The sequence below is a fragment of the Sturnira hondurensis genome, unplaced genomic scaffold (genome assembly GCF_014824575.4).
Source record: "Sturnira hondurensis isolate 20B ecotype Veracruz unplaced genomic scaffold, ASM1482457v3 Scaffold0007036, whole genome shotgun sequence".
NCBI lineage: Eukaryota > Metazoa > Chordata > Mammalia > Chiroptera > Phyllostomidae > Sturnira > Sturnira hondurensis.
Genome location: NW_028079667.1, coordinates 529535 through 545329, shown reverse-complemented (window position 1 = coordinate 545329; position 15795 = coordinate 529535). Strand labels below are relative to the sequence as shown.

At 37.0% G+C, this 15795-nt stretch overlaps 1 protein-coding gene across 3 annotated transcripts in view; it reads left to right on the top strand.

The window, feature by feature from the left end:
• The first annotated feature begins 2310 nt into the window (after positions 1 to 2310).
• CDKL2 (cyclin dependent kinase like 2) overlaps positions 2311 to 15795 on the top strand; it is a 34653-nt gene continuing 21168 nt past the window's right edge. Inside the window, exons 1-6 of one of the 3 annotated variants that reach the window (XM_037050945.1) lie at positions 2311 to 4115; positions 6414 to 6612; positions 10367 to 10561; positions 12519 to 12697; positions 13785 to 13897; positions 14991 to 15130. In XM_037050945.1, the coding sequence (XP_036906840.1) occupies positions 6445 to 6612; positions 10367 to 10561; positions 12519 to 12697; positions 13785 to 13897; positions 14991 to 15130 (795 nt within the window). In that variant the 5' untranslated portion in view covers positions 2311 to 4115; positions 6414 to 6444. The remainder of the gene's footprint in view (positions 4116 to 6413; positions 6613 to 10366; positions 10562 to 12518; positions 12698 to 13784; positions 13898 to 14990; positions 15131 to 15795) is intronic. The other 2 variants (XM_037050944.1, XM_037050946.1) reach the window with 2 other exon arrangements.

Here is a 15795-nt window from a genome sequence, read left to right as displayed (position 1 = left end):
CATTTTCATCACCCTAAAAAGAAACCCTGTACCCATTAGTAGTCACTCATTCCCATCTTCCCCGCAGTCTCTGGTAACCACTAATCTACTACTTCTGTGATTTGTCCGTGCTGGACACTTTATATAGGTGGAATCATAATATGTGGCTTTTTATGTCTGGCTTCTTCCACTTAGCATAATGCTCACAGTTCATCCATGTCGTAGCTTCTATAAGTACTTCATTCCTTTTTGTGGCTGAGTAGTGTTTCATTGCATGGATATACCAAATTTACCCATTTATCAGTGGATGGACATTTTGAGTTCCACTTTTTGGCTATTATGAAGATCAATGCTGCTATGAACATTCATGTACAAATTTTCATATGAATGTTAACTTTTCATTTTTCTTCAGTATACACCTAGGAGTGGAATTGATGGGTCATATAATCCTTAGTCTCTTCTAACCTTTAATTCTTTACCATCTTTCAAGCTTTCCTCTCTTGTTGCCAACCTCATGCCCTACCATACTGTTTTCTTTAGATTTTTAGGTTATATTATAATGTCCCTCTCAGCCTCTTTCCCTGCTGTCCATGCTTTTTCATGAAAAGCTCATGACTTTTCATTCTGTGGCCTTCTCAGTTTCTTTAAACTTAATTTCCATGACATTTTTCACTGAACTTAAGCTGCCCCAAAGAACAGCCAAACATTCCACCCTTTGGAACTAAAGACGGATCATTTTGTGCCATTTCTGAGATTTTTTTTGCAGCTACAACTTGATTAAGCAAACACACAAAAAATGATAATTGAGAAACCACAGCATGGTGGGAGTAGAGGAGAAGCATGTTGGTTGGTTGTTTAGCTTTCATGCAAAACCCTGGCAGCCACCCACCAAGAGGACTTGATACAGCTTTTGGTGGCCAAGGTCAATAATCACCTCAATTTCTGAGAACATTGTTGCCTTTCTAAGGTAGGAGTTTTCTTACACTTTAAAAATCTGGTAGGTAAGAAACCTTTATCAGCAGCTTCATACATCATGGAAGTAACATGTCAACCACAGAACTGCATGACAGTATTACATTCTTACTGTTTTCCCAAATCCAAAGGGGAGGTTCCAATTTTGCTCCTGATGTTAGTTCCAACTTCTACTGAGTAATCCTGAGATACAGTTCTGAATCCAACTGATGAAGATAGTGCCTTTTTTAAGATCTTAAATTCACAATTGATTTCTTTGACTAATGTTTTCTCCTATTTCACTCCTTTTAAACATTCTTCATGCCTGTGATGACCTTCTCTCCCTCAGTGCCTCTGCATTTTCAGTTTATTTGCTAACTTCTGTGATCATTTGTCTTCCTATCTAGCTGGAACTCATGGCAAGCCATTTCAATGGTGCTTTCTTTAATTTTCTTAAATTGATTTTTAAAGAGGAGAGAGAGAAAGAAACATCAATTTGTTTTTCCACTTGTTTATGCATTTGTTGGTTGGTTCCTGTATGTGCTCTGACCAGGAATGGAACCCACACCTTGGCATATTGGGATAACACTAACCAACTGAGCTACCCAGCCAGGGCAGTGGTACTTTCTTCATCATCCTTGATTTCTTAACTCCTTTGTTTAATCTGCGCTACAAATTCTCTAAGAGGTATCTTACATACTATCTATTTTCTCCATTCTTGTCCTTGCAGATGCCAAGTCCCATGAAAACAACCAGCTGGTTTCAAGTGGGCACATTTACTATTTTGAATTCCTTTGATATAAAAATGATTTCTAGTAACTACCTTTCAAGGAATTTCTGCCTTTAAATCCTTAAGACTTAATCTCACCATTATATTTTATACAAAAATGATTTTGCTGAGACGATCCAGGCCAGCTGAAGTGTCTGCCCAACACTTTCCCAGTTTTTCTTTAAACTCCTTTTCTCTAACACTCTTCAAAGCTAAGCCCTTTTTATACTTTATTACCTTCTCTTCATTACTTGTCCTTGGTTTTTCATTTTCTTACCTCTTTAAAGCCTTTCCATTCTTTTTCCCCATGAAGATTTCCCTATTAAAAAAACAAAAACAAAATACCTAATCCTGCATCTATACAATGCTACCCCCTTCTTTAGCAAAAATGTCAGCGACTTCACCCAGGATGTGTAATTCTTGAATACCCTGTCTCCTTTACAGTTGGCTTTCAAAGTCAATTCTTTAAAAAAATTATTTTCTCAAGCCCTGTCCTGGTGCATTAGGGAGGCAACTAATTAATGCTTCTTTTTCATATCAATGTTTCTCTCCCTTCCTCTCTAAAAACAATGAAAAAATGTCCTCTGGTGATGGGAAAACATGATTATGTTGACTCTTTTTGTAAAGTTGCAAAAGCAAAATACTCTTGCATTTTTCTCAAGTTTCATGTCCCCCAAACCTGGATTTGCCACTTTATAAAGGGAATCTGCCCCTATATCCTATAGAGGTAACAAAATTGGGCATGACCCCCTCCAGCTTGGTCACAGCAAAGGATATAATAGCTAATTACTATATTGAGACATATCTTGGATTGACCAAAGAATTATATTCTTGCCATAGCCAGGTCCCAGGTCTGGTTAGTATTACAGGTTCAGGAACTAGATTTTTAAGCAGTTTGATCCTGGTAATTAAGCACTGGGAGATTAATTCATGCTAACCAAACTCACAAAAGGTTAATTTATAAACCAAATGTTTATTAGTATATAAAAAGGAATTAATACCTTAGTATTGAGTATAGATATAAATATATGCTATCCAGAGCACTTCATTGGATCGATAGAGGCCAAATACGATTATAAAATGTTTAGTTTTCATGGTTTAATGTGAAAATAACAGTTCTGAAGGCCTCCTCGGTGCAGGGGAATGGCCTAAACTCCAAATTCTTTGAAAATGAGCAAAACGCTGTTTCTTTGACCTCATCATGGGCATGACTCTGACCTACCAGTCTGCCGGGTTATATATGGATCGAGTTGGTCTGTGCTTAAAGATCGGAACCTCCAACTGCACAATTTAGCTGCCATTGGCCAGTTTTGTTCATTTCTTCTAGGTCTTCAACCATTCTAGCCCCTTTTATTTCATTCATGTTATCTCCATTTCCCTTATCTTCAGTGCCCAGGTTATCCTCAGTGTCCCTCCTAACTTCAGTTCTGTCGTCACCCACGTACTTTAACCTTGACTCACCTATTAATCATCACTTCCTCGACTGATACCCTCATCCCCTACCTGGCCCAGACTGGCCCCGACGCTCACACCGAACCCTCCTGAGTGAGGGCGTCGGGGGCAATTCCCCTCCCGCGCTGGGAAGCTGTGGGGAACACCGCTTCTCCTCGCTCTGTGCATGGTCTCCCTCTTCCATTTTTCTCCCAGTCCTACAAACCACTACCACTTTTACCCTCCTGGTGAGCACCATAATCGTTTCTTGCCCTCATTAACGAGGAGAAGTCTCCCAGCGAAGGCAGAAAGCTATCTCCTTACCTGAGAACGTAGTTTGTGTCCAGAAGCTGCTGCGGGGACGTCAGTGAACAGAACACGGGCGGAGCCCAGGTGTAGGGGAAGGGTGGTTGGCGCTAAGCCAATCACAGCTCATGACGACAGGACGCAGCCAATCAGAACACGGGAAGCTTGGCGCAGGGTAAGGACCCACCCCCTTGCAGCTGGGTGGCCAACGCCTTCGCCCAGGGCTAGCTGGAGCAGAGCAGGTTCGCAGAATCCACGGACTGGGCACCTTCCGAGCTGGGAGAAGTTGCCCTCCCACCCCAGCTAATTTCTCTACAAGCCTTGGTTTTAACAGGTGTCAGTGCCTACCGTGGACGCATTTTTACCTGGGCCGTATCTCTCTCTGGAGACTTTGTGCCTATGGTTGGCGGCGGAGTGAGGTCGTTGCCTTGACGACGACAGCATGCGGCCCGTGGTCATCTGGAGTGTGAGCTTGGGGCGGGCCAGGGCCAATCTGCCTCTGTGCCTGCTTCACCTGAGACTGGTGACTGTGTCCGCTTAAGGAATCGTATTAGCACTAAAATTGGTAGTTAGCTAATCAGCATCCTTTATACCTGCGAGCGAGATGAATTTCAGCTCAAATTTGTTTCCAAGTTGAAAACCTTTGGGTCTTTCCACGTGAGAGGATATTAAAGGAACAGTGAGTATATACTTTTAAAGTCTTATATTATCTCGCTCTTTCATGTGCAATAGATTTCAATCTCTTTAATACGACAAAAATTAGCATTGTTTTAATCCAAATTAAATTGTTGTATTCTAAATTGTTGGTATTGGAACCATACGCTTACATGGCACACATCCAGAAATACCACACTGCCAATCGCCAGGCTTCATTTGTATTACCCTTACATTCAGAAGTAGAAGGCATGAAAACTTACGGTTCAAGAGTAACTGTTTCAGGAAACAAGGGGCTTTTTAAGCCGTGATGCTTTTGAGGTATTTTCAGGCAGTGCCACTTGTACAATAGGTATGTTCACTGGGCTGTGACCCAGTGTGCAGTTGGCTGCAAGAATAAATTTGAAGTAGTCAATTTATATAATCTTAGCTTATGATATGCTTCAGAACATTTTAGATGTTCGTGGTAATTTTAATTTCCTTTACTTTGCATTTTCAAATGTTGAGGATGCCGGTTGCAGAATGTTTTTAGATGATGTAAGTTATAGACTCCATCTGTGTTTGTCCTTGACATGATAAACCCAAACCACCTAGTCTTTGATAAAACATAAAGTGGAAGGAAAAATAATTACAGAAAGAAGACATAAAATTACTTTGAGAAGTTTTTTTCAATAGTTAATAGACATTAAATGGAAGTTAAAACGTCAAATGTATGGAAAGTAGCGTTGGGACACTGCTGTGTAAAGAGTTTATAGTAGAACCTAATATCAAAGCTGGTAGTAAAACAGTGAAATAGTTTGAGTTGGTGGTGACTAGGGTTTATTTTCATTCACCCCCTCACCCCCAGATCAGTCTCTGGTTCCATGTATATCTATATTAAAAACCCTAAAGTATTACATGCATAATGCTAAAAATGTATTCATTGGATTATCATAGTTTGCTAGAATGAAGAGGATATTTGTATTGTCTCTGTCATCAGTGTACTGAAAGGGGAAGCAAGTAAAACATCACAATTCACAATCTGGGTAAATTAGTCTTAGATTGCCATAAATACAAAATGTAATAGTTGAGAATGTTTTTTCCCTAAGTTTTATGAGTGAGTGTGTTTGTATTGTCAGATTCTAAAAACTTTAACTTTGAGTCATCATTTGAATACATAGTTACCTAAAGATATTTTTTACTACACAAACTTTTAGGACCATATTGGGATTAAGAACAATATTTTTTACTTTTTGGTTCTAGAATTTAATTGCAACACCAGATTTTTTAAAAAGATTTTATTTATTTATTTTTAGAGGGGAAAGGAAGGAGAGAGAGAGAAATATCAATGTATGGTTGCCTCTGGTGTGTCCCCTGCCGGGGAACTAGCCTGCAACCCAGGCATATGCCCTGACTGGGAATCAAACCGCAATACTCTGGTTTGCAGCTTAATCCACTGAGCTACACAAGCCAGGGCTGCAACACCAGATTCAAAAAATAAATTTAACTTTGAAATTGCAGTTTATTAGCCTTTGTATTTCATGGCAGTAAAAACTGACGAATTAAAATCTATCTGTTTTGGGGCTGAAGAGTTTTTTTTCTGGGTGAAATAAGAAAGATTTTATTAAGATTGTCTTTATCTAGAAAATCACATGTAATGGGAATATAAAAGAATTTTAAACACAAAATTCAAATGGTCATTCTCATAGTGACTAATCATTAAAAGGAGTTTTGAAATGCTGTATTTGGTATGACTATTTCATTAAAAAAATCTGCCCATATACTGTGATGTCATTGCTGTTATTTTGTAAGTTCAATATAGGAATTTAATTACTATAGTAAGAAAAGTAAAAGTAACAGAAAAAAGTTTATTAAAGATTCTAAGTGTTTACTTGGTAAGTGATCACTTTGGGGGTAAATATTCTTCCCAGTTCAGTAGAGAGTGTATAAAAATTTTCAACTTTGATTTTTTAATCCTGATGTAAAAAGAAAAAATTAAACAGGATCTTCAGAAAGCCAATTCACCTGTGCCTTTTTCACCTTTGAATGAAAAGAAATTGTGTTTTTGTAAAGTGAGCTATAATTGTTTTGTAATTTAGTCATTTAAATTTAAAGTTAATGGCTTCAGTTGCATTTATGTTGTCTATTATGAAATGAATATGAATATTTTGAAAACATAACTTAGAATTGGAAACCATAAGAAATTGTGAGACAGCAAAGGAGAGCCATCAACGCAGTGACCTCTCTGATATAGAAAACAAGTTGGGGAAGAACTAATTTGCTGAGATAGTGGGGAAAATCAACATACTCAGCATTATTAAGTTCTATGTTTTGGTTTCTACAGCAAGAAAAAATTCTCCTGGTTTTGAATCAAAATGGAAAAATATGAGAACCTAGGATTGGTTGGAGAAGGGAGTTACGGAATGGTGATGAAGTGTAGGAATAAAGATAGTGGAAGAATTGTAGCCATCAAGAAGTTCTTAGAAAGTGATGATGACAAAATGGTTAAAAAAATTGCTATGCGAGAAATCAAGTTACTAAAGGTGAGTAAATACATATATTTTGTTTAAAACATTAGTTGTTTCTTGATCAGGATTACATTTTGGGGGAAAATTACTGTTGGAGTATAAATTTCTTTTGTGACAATACGTAAAATGATTATATATGAATATTCATTTATAACATGAATATAAACATAATTTTAAAACTGTTTGTTGCTTTTCTCTGTATCTATCTGCCTATCCTCCTACCTACCTAGCTAGATAGAGCTAGCTAGTTATCATCTGTATTGGGAGTTTCAAAGACCACTGCAAGGCTCAGCAATTCACTGGGAGGACTCACAGCACTCAGCAATCGCTGTGTTCATGGCTGTGACTTATCACAGTCAAAGAATGCAAAGCAACATCAGGAAATGGAGAAGGCACATGGAGTGAATTCCAGAGGTAGACCTGTTACAGGTTTCCAAAAATCCTCTTCTAGTGGAGTCACCCAGGGCGCACTTATTTCCTCCAGCAAGGAGTTGGGATATCACATGTGAAATATTGTCTACCAAGGAAATTCATTAGTGACTCAGTGTGCAGGACTTTTATTGGTGGCTAGTCATGTAGGCACTTCTGCCTGGCTCATACCAAAATTCCAGACTACCAGAAGGAATGTAGGTATTCAGTATAAACAGTATTGTTTGCACATTGAGCCATTTTTGTCAATTCTGGAGATGAAGGGAACCCTCCTGAAATCCAAGTTCCTAGGTACTAGCCAAAGGCTCACTTTGCAAGTAGGCCTGTCTAAGGATGGCAGTCTCAAGCCCGCTATGTTAGCTCAACTCTCTCTCTCTCTTTTTAATCTGTCTTATCCGAAGTTTATTAATTTTATTTATCTTTAGAAAGAACCAATGTTTAGCTTTATTGATCTTCTCTATTATGTATTTCTTTTCTATTTCATTTTTTTGTCCTTTAGTTTTTCATTTTACTTACTTTGGGTGGGTTTATTTTGTCGTTCTTTTTCCTAACCTGTTGATATAGGTGCTTATTTCTTGTATTTCCCGCTCCCCTGCCCTCATTTATGCATTTAAGGCTATAAATTTCCCTCTCAGAACGGTTTGGTACGTATTGCAGAAATTTTGATTGGCAGTTTAAAATATTTTCTTATTTTTCTTAATTTCCAAACATGTGGAAGTTTTCTATGTTTTCCTCCCCTCTTTTTTACTTGTGACACAATTGTTCTGTGATCTGAGTGTATACTATGTAAGATTTTATTCCTTTGAAATTTCTTGATACGTGCTTTTTGGTCCTGAATATAGAAAACAAAAATAATACATCATGTGCTTGGCAAGTATTTCATTAACTTAGCTTTAGTATTTGAGTTGATTAAATCTTCTAAATTCTCACTAACTTTTTTTTGTGTGTGCTTGTTCTATCCAGTACTGAAAAGAAATATGTTAAAATCTTCCTCTGTGATTATTGATTTCTCCTTTTTTCATTGTAATTCAGTTAAGGTTTAACTTTATAAATAGAAAGGCCATATAATTAGTGTAGAATACTATATTTCAAATTTGTGTTTTTGTGTTTAATCAAATCTTTTATTTCATGGAATAACTTTATTATAGTAGTGTTTTTTTCTTAAAAGTCTTTTTTGTCTGAAACTGATAAGGTTATACCAGTTTAATTTTGGTTAGTGTTTGCATAGTATATTTTTTCTTCATTTTTTTTACTTTCAGTTTTTCTCAGTCCTTGTTTATATGTGTCTCTTATGAATATGTAGTTGCATTTTAATTTTTATCATGTTTGACAATCTTTGCATTTTAATTGAATAGTTAGTCCATCTACCTATAATATAGTTTCTGATATATTTGGGTGTACATCTACCCAAATTAAAATATACTATCTGGCTTAGTGGTTCTGTATTATTTTTTTCTTTCTGTCTTTGGATTGATTATATTTGTCATTTACTTCCCTCAAATAATTAGAAAATTATATATTTTTCTATCTTTTAGTGGTTACCCTACATATTTATTCCAGTTTAACAATATCCAGTACTTTTATCCTTCTTCCAAACCTAGCAATACTTATCTCTGGTTATTCTCTTTTGTATTTTATGCTAATATTGTCATACATTAACCCTTATATATTTTTTAAATACCAGAAAACATAATTATTGTTAAGTTTTATTTAAGTTTATTTTTACTGTTTTCTTTGTGCATCCTTTTTTTCTTCATCTAAGATTATTTCTATGTGATCTCTTGTTAAAATTTTTCTTTCGTGAGGATCTACTGTAGATAAAACACTTTATTTATTTTTATTTTTTATTTTTTATTTTTATATTTTGTTTTTTAATTTAATTCTTGTTCAAGTACAGTTTTCTGTCTTATATTCCCAGCCCTGCCCCCCCCCAGTGCTCCCCACCTCCCTCCCACTTCCGCCCCCCACCTTAGTTATTGTCCATGTGTCCTTTATACTTGTTCATGTGAGTCCTTCCCCTTTTCCCCTATGATTCTCTCCCCTTTCCGCTCTGGTCCCTGTCAGCCTGTTCTGTATTTCAGTGTCTTTGGTCATATTTGGTTGCTTGTTTGTTTTGTTGTTTAGATTCCTGTTAATGGTGATATCATATGGTATTTGTCTTTCACCACCTGGCTTATAATAAGCTCAGCATAATGCTTTTCAGTTCCATCCATGATGTTGCAAAAAACACTTTAATTTAAATTTACATGAAAATGTCTTTATTTTGTTATTATTTATGGAGGATATTTTTTCTGGGCATGGAATTTTAAGTTAGCAATTATATTCTTGTAACAAAATGAAAATAACATTGTTTCATTCTCTGGCTTCCATTGTGGCTCTTGAGAAGTCAGCTGTCAGTCCAGTGGCTGTGCTTTTATAAATCTGTTTTTTTTATATCTGGATTTGTTTTTAGATTTTATTTATTTATTTATTTTTAGGGAGAGGGGAATGGAAGGAGAAAGAGAGGAAGAGAAACATTAATGTGTGGTTGCTCTCACATGCCTGCAACTGCGGACCAGGCCTGCAACCCAGGCTTGTGCCCTGACCAGGAATCGAACGGGTGACCCTTTGGTTTGCAGGCCTGTGCTCAATCCACTGAGCCATTCCAGCCAGGGCTGGCTCTTTTTTTCCCCCCACATTTATTGACAGATACATGTAGAAAAGTATACATATCGTAAGAATGTATCTGGATTTTACAAAAACTGAACAACCCCATGTAACCCCAATCTAAACTAAGAAAGAGAATACTAAAATAACCCCAGGAGCACCCCCTGCCCCCATGCCTTCTCCAGCCACTGCTGCCTTTGCCTTCCTCCTCTACTCAGGCCACATCTAGCCTGATTGCAGACAGCATAAGTGAGTTTTATTTTCTGGAAACTTGATTTTTTGGAAGGTTGGCTTTTTTTGTTTTGTTCTGTTTTTCCTTTTTAGGGTATGTCACCAGCCTTGGAGAGCTCTGCTCTGCCAGCTTTGTGGCCACAGAGGATCTCTTGGTATCTTCCTAAACCTTGACTGCATTGGCAGTTTCACCTCATTTGTTGTGGGTAGGGGTCATAGATCCTACTTGGTTTCATCAGAGATGGAACTATATTTCTCTTCCTCGTTGGCTTTACTGTGCTGAGAGGATGACAGAGCAATGTGGTCTTTTAACTATAATTTTAAAAACAGTCTATATGTTTATAATGTATACTTTTGTGCATTTTATTTATGTCTTTCTTATGCTAAGATCTATTTTAGATTATGACTAATTGCTAGTCATTTGATTGTGTAAAAACCATTTTTGCATTTTTTTTAATAACAGCAACTGAGGCATGAAAATCTGGTGAATCTTTTGGAAGTGTGTAAGAAAAAAAAACGATGGTACCTAGTCTTTGAGTTTGTTGACCATACCATTCTGGATGACTTGGAACTCTTTCCAAATGGACTAGACTACCAAGTAGTTCAAAAGTATTTGTTTCAGATTATTAATGGAATTGGATTTTGTCATAGTCACAATGTAAGTATTTAGTTTAAATAATTATTTTGCCAATGATTCACCCTCCAGATGCATCATGTAACTTAGTGAGATACTTGTGTAAAGTTTGGACCAGTAGTCATAGAAAGGAACTGTTACTTTGATATGGCCAGTTTTCATGTGTCACAGTACATGTATCCTCCCCCCAGACATTTTATTAGGAAAAGTTTAGGCCATACTGAAAAGTTGACAGAGTGCCACGGACACCCATATACCTACCACCTGGATTATATAGTTGTTAACATTTTGCTGTATTTTTTATGATGTATTTGTTTATTAATTCATATACTTATCTATTAATGTCTTATTTGTGTATCCATAAATAAATTATTGATATCAGTACACTTCAACTGTAAATATTTCAGCCATGCATATTAACTACAGTTTCATATTTGCTTTTTTTGAGATGACATTTACTGAGTGAAATGCACAAATTTTAAGTGATGAGTTTTGACAAATGTGTACATCCAAGGATCCATGTGTAGGTTAGCTCAGATTCTCTCGCAGAGTTGTGCAGCATAAAAATCCCTGTTCTTACCCTAGAGTCTGTCACAATGATTTTGTATTTTTTGCATATCATATAAAAGCACCTCTAGGTAAAATGACACAAAGTGCAAAATGAATGGCTTAACACACTTATTCTTCCAGTTTTACAAAATCTTGTAAATGATATTTTGTGTGTGATTATAAAAGTAATAGATGGTAGCGGATGTGGGCTGGCCCTTTGAGCTTGCCATGGATGCCTAGGATGTAATGGAAGTTGGTAGCCTGTGCAAGATGCTCAGCAATGGCGGGTTGCCATTTAGGATGCTGGTACTCTGAAAGAGTTTTAAAAATCCGTATATTTTTAGATTTTTTCAAAATACAGTTTTCTTGTATTAGAGAATTAGGTCTAATATTTTGTTTTGCCTAACTATAGAATTTTTAGTATTCTCTCCTAGTGTCCATATTTTCTCTTTTAGAAACCTTGACCTCTGACCTTGTTGACCCTGTTTACACTTCTAATTGCCTGAATAATTTCTCCACTTAGGTGCTTGGCAATCTACATAAAAGCCCCTGTGGCTAAAACTAAACTACTAATCATTCCATCAAAACTGACTTTTTCTAGACTTTAATTTTTGGTAATGAAGCCACCATTTTTTTAGATTCCTTGGTTTAAAGAAAATATCTGAGATTACTTCCTAAGCCCAATAGGTGGTAGATTGACCATATTTCTAAACTATGTCTCTTCCTTTCCGTTCCTTTGAGCACCAGCCTGATTTAGGCCCTTATTATCTCCTAGTTGTCCCTCCGCTCTCTTCCCTGCCTTTAGTGCCTCTCTCCGACTTAGTTTATTTATGGCCAACCTCTTTAAACACTTACTGGTCAGGCCACTTCCATGGGCTCCCAGAGCCTTGACCGAAGCTCAGATTTCTCAGGCTGGCAGTTGAGGCATCCTTCCTCCCTAGTGCATGACCTCCACTCGGGAAGTGACATTTCTCTAGAGTCTCCTGACCTATTTCTGTCTGTACCCTTTTCCTGTCTTTGTTACCTTCACTTGGATTGCCCTTTCATTTTGACCTACGCCATTCTTAGTGTTAAAGGCCTATCGTACAGCCCACCCCTTTCATAAAATTTTTCCTTGAGCACGCAATCTTCAGTTATTGCTTTACTCTCTTAGTCTTGGGAGCAGGCACTAGTTAACAGAACAATTGATTTGGTAATTAATAATATATATATATCATCTAGTATTTTTTTATATAAAATTTTAAGCATAAATATTATGTTTTGCCCAAGTGGATTTCAGATTCTGAAGAACCAGGAATATGCTTTTATATGCTTTTATGTATGTTTATTATGGGAACAAAACCAGTGACCTGCACATGGCAGATGCTCAAAAAATAATTAATTTGCTTAACTTTATGTGCCAATGTATGGTATGTCTGTTTTTCTGTGTTAGATCATACACAGAGATATCAAGCCAGAGAATATATTGGTCTCCCAGTCTGGCGTTGTCAAGTTATGTGATTTTGGATTTGCACGGACACTGGCAGCTCCCGGGGAAGTTTACACTGATTATGTGGCAACACGGTGGTACAGAGCTCCGGAACTGTTGGTTGGTGATGTCAAGTATGGCAAGTAAGAAACCATGATGGTGAGGGGGTGGTTAACATGTTTCTAGTGCAATAAAAGATTCCTCTAACCTAAAAGGAAGTTTTGAATTTAGGAAACGTTATAAAATAATTTGTAATTTTGTTTCTTCCCCTTTAAAAATGCTTGTGAAACAACTTGGGGTGAGTATACTTATTTTAAGGGTAAGGAAATCAAGGCAAGCAAGTGGTCTGTTTTGTTTTTTTGTTTTTCTTATTGTGATTTGGAAACATATTATTTTTCACTCATAAAGAGAGGTAACAGTGACTGGCTAAATCTGACTGTTGAAATGAGAACGGTTGGGGTAGGAATAATGGAGTGAGATGTTTTTAACACATAAATTGTTCCATAAATGAATTTATCAAAGAAGAAGGGATTGTAACTTTTACTGATTTTATAGAAATCTTTAAAAAATATTTTCTATAATTCTATTTTCAGAGTACACATCATTTAATATTTCCTTGATCACTTTGAGTTCTGATTTTATTGCCATACTATAACTTTTATATCATTTTATAGTTCAGCTATGACCTTGAGCAACTTCAAGGTAGTCATCCTTATGTTAATCATGCCAGCACGTTCTTTAAGTTCTTATGACTAATTTTAAAGACAGTGTTTAAATTTTTTCTCCTATTATCTTTCGGTTCTCTTTCTTATTACTGTATGTGCCCTTGTGTCCCTCATGACTGCCTCCTTCTGGTAGTTTTCAGAATATCCCTCATTCTGGCGGGATAGACTGATTAACTGGTGAGAGTTATGTGTAAACATAGAATGAATAGGTTCTAAATGGAAACCCAAAAGGCTTATTTTCAGAATAAAGTACACATAACTGTTGTGACTTTTCAGAAGCCTTTTTTTCTCTATGTCACACGATTCAAGTTTCTGGAAATCTGACTTAAATAAAATTGGGAATTGGCATTTTAGGCTTATAGGAAAATGTCTTTTCATAGGTAATCTAAGGCATGCTACTACTGTTCTCAATACCTAGAATACTAAATAGTAATATGCAAAGCAGATTCAGTCACAATAAAAACATTAAGTTGCCAGATTTTACACCACGTTGCTTTTTCTTCAGGGCTGTTGACGTGTGGGCCATCGGCTGCCTGGTGACTGAAATGCTCATGGGGGAGCCCCTCTTCCCTGGAGATTCAGATATTGATCAGCTATATCATATTATAGGGTGTCTGGGTAAGCTTATACAGCTGTCTGTGTTTTACATGTTAGAGGGTTTTTGTTTCCTATGTTTTTTGGTTTGCATTCATTGATTTTATAAAATAGGAAGCAAACAAGAAAACTTCATGTGTATATTCACTCATTCTCAGTCTGGCTGTGGTTGGTGTGACGTATGGTGTGATCGGGCTCTTGCCCCACCTGCTGCCCCACTTGCCCTTCAAGTAAAGAGCAAAGGTTATGCATACCTCCACTTTTACATTCAGTAAGTCACCCATAGAGAGGTTGCAAATGCTCACTTATTACCTATGGACCAACAAGCATTGGTGTTACATGACTACACCCTCATCCTCACCTTCAAATTGAGAGACACGGAGACTTTGGAGGTAGTTTAATCTTGTTGCAGACGTGGCCTTTGGTGTTAGTGCTTTAGCGGAATGTCAGTGCTAGACTAGCAAAGTCTCTTAGTTTCATGTTGGGAGATAGAGCTTGGAACAAGAAAATAATGATAAAATACTTGGGGGCTATTTAACTATTGGGTTTTGAGTTTCCCTAGTAGTTTTATATATATTTTATGCTCAAATAAGTACTGAAGTTGAGAAAAAAGATGAACTGCTCAAGTCAGACCTTGGACATAGTTACAAAATCAGTTGACCAAAAATTAAATTCCTAAATGGTAGGACTGATTTACCTAGATTAGAGTTGGGCCAAATGACTATTAATATTTTCATTGTTTCAGTCAGCACTTATGCTTTGTTGCTAAAAATGAAGTGCTGGTAGTTATATTTTTAAAAATTATAAGATGTTCTTCATCTCTCTTTTTTCTAGGGGTCCCCCAGTGTTCACTTCTGTGTTTACTGGGTGTGAACTTCTCTCAATGAGTATGTTGAGATAAGAAAGTTTGTTTCCTGGAATTGATTTATGTCCAAACCTCTATAAAGACTGCCAGGAGCCCCCACGTCAAGAGCACTCTCTTCGGCTGACTTTGCAGACGAAGAGAGCCCCCCTTCCATAAGTGGCGTTTCGCTCTTTTCTCTACTCCACCTCACCTGTCCCTGCCATTTCTATCATGATGTATAATGACAGAGCTGTGTGCTGTTCTCACCGCCAGGTAATCTCATTCCAAGACATCAAGAGCTATTTTATAAAAACCCTGCATTTGCTGGAGTAAGGTTGCCTGAAATCAAGGAAATGGAACCTCTTGAAAGACGATATCCCAAGCTCCCTGAAGTTGTGATAGATTTAGCAAAGGTAATCATACTTTTTCTTTCACCGTCTAACAGGGAATTTATATTTTGGAGACTTGACCTTTTTCTTCTTTTTTTCTTGTCCAGTTGATCGTTTAGGTCAACAACTTTGTATGAGGGGAGGACTGGAGGTGCTGGCTTTAGAGATAAGGGCCTGAAAATTTCACTTAGGAAACCATTTAGGATGAGTTATCTAGCATGTTTTAAGTGTGAAAACATCTTCACAATGGTATGTTTTTAATGTTTAACATTTAAAATGCAAGCCTTGTTTAAGTGGAAAGAAAAAGAAAAGCAGGATAAGAAAATTAAAAAAAAGAGAAGAGTAGTGGGAAAATCAATTAAAGTGTGGGGCATAGGATCGTGACCTGTGGTGTCTTGTTAGACAGAGAAGGACAGATACTACGCTTGGTCTGAGCCACAAGGTGGACAAGTGATCTGTGGTGTGTTGTTAGAGGGGCTTCTGCGTAGCCACTGAGTTTGCTGAAGCTAATTTACAAATCATCATTACCCTTGCCTTGTTTTTGACTGGGGAATATTAGGGAGAGTCTCTGTGGAGCACATCATTCCTGGAAGTGGGCATTTGGGAATTATTAGCTCAAAAGTTCTTATTAGTTAGGAGTGTCCTAAAGTATTGGTAAAATAAATATCTCTAAGTCACCAGGATCATTT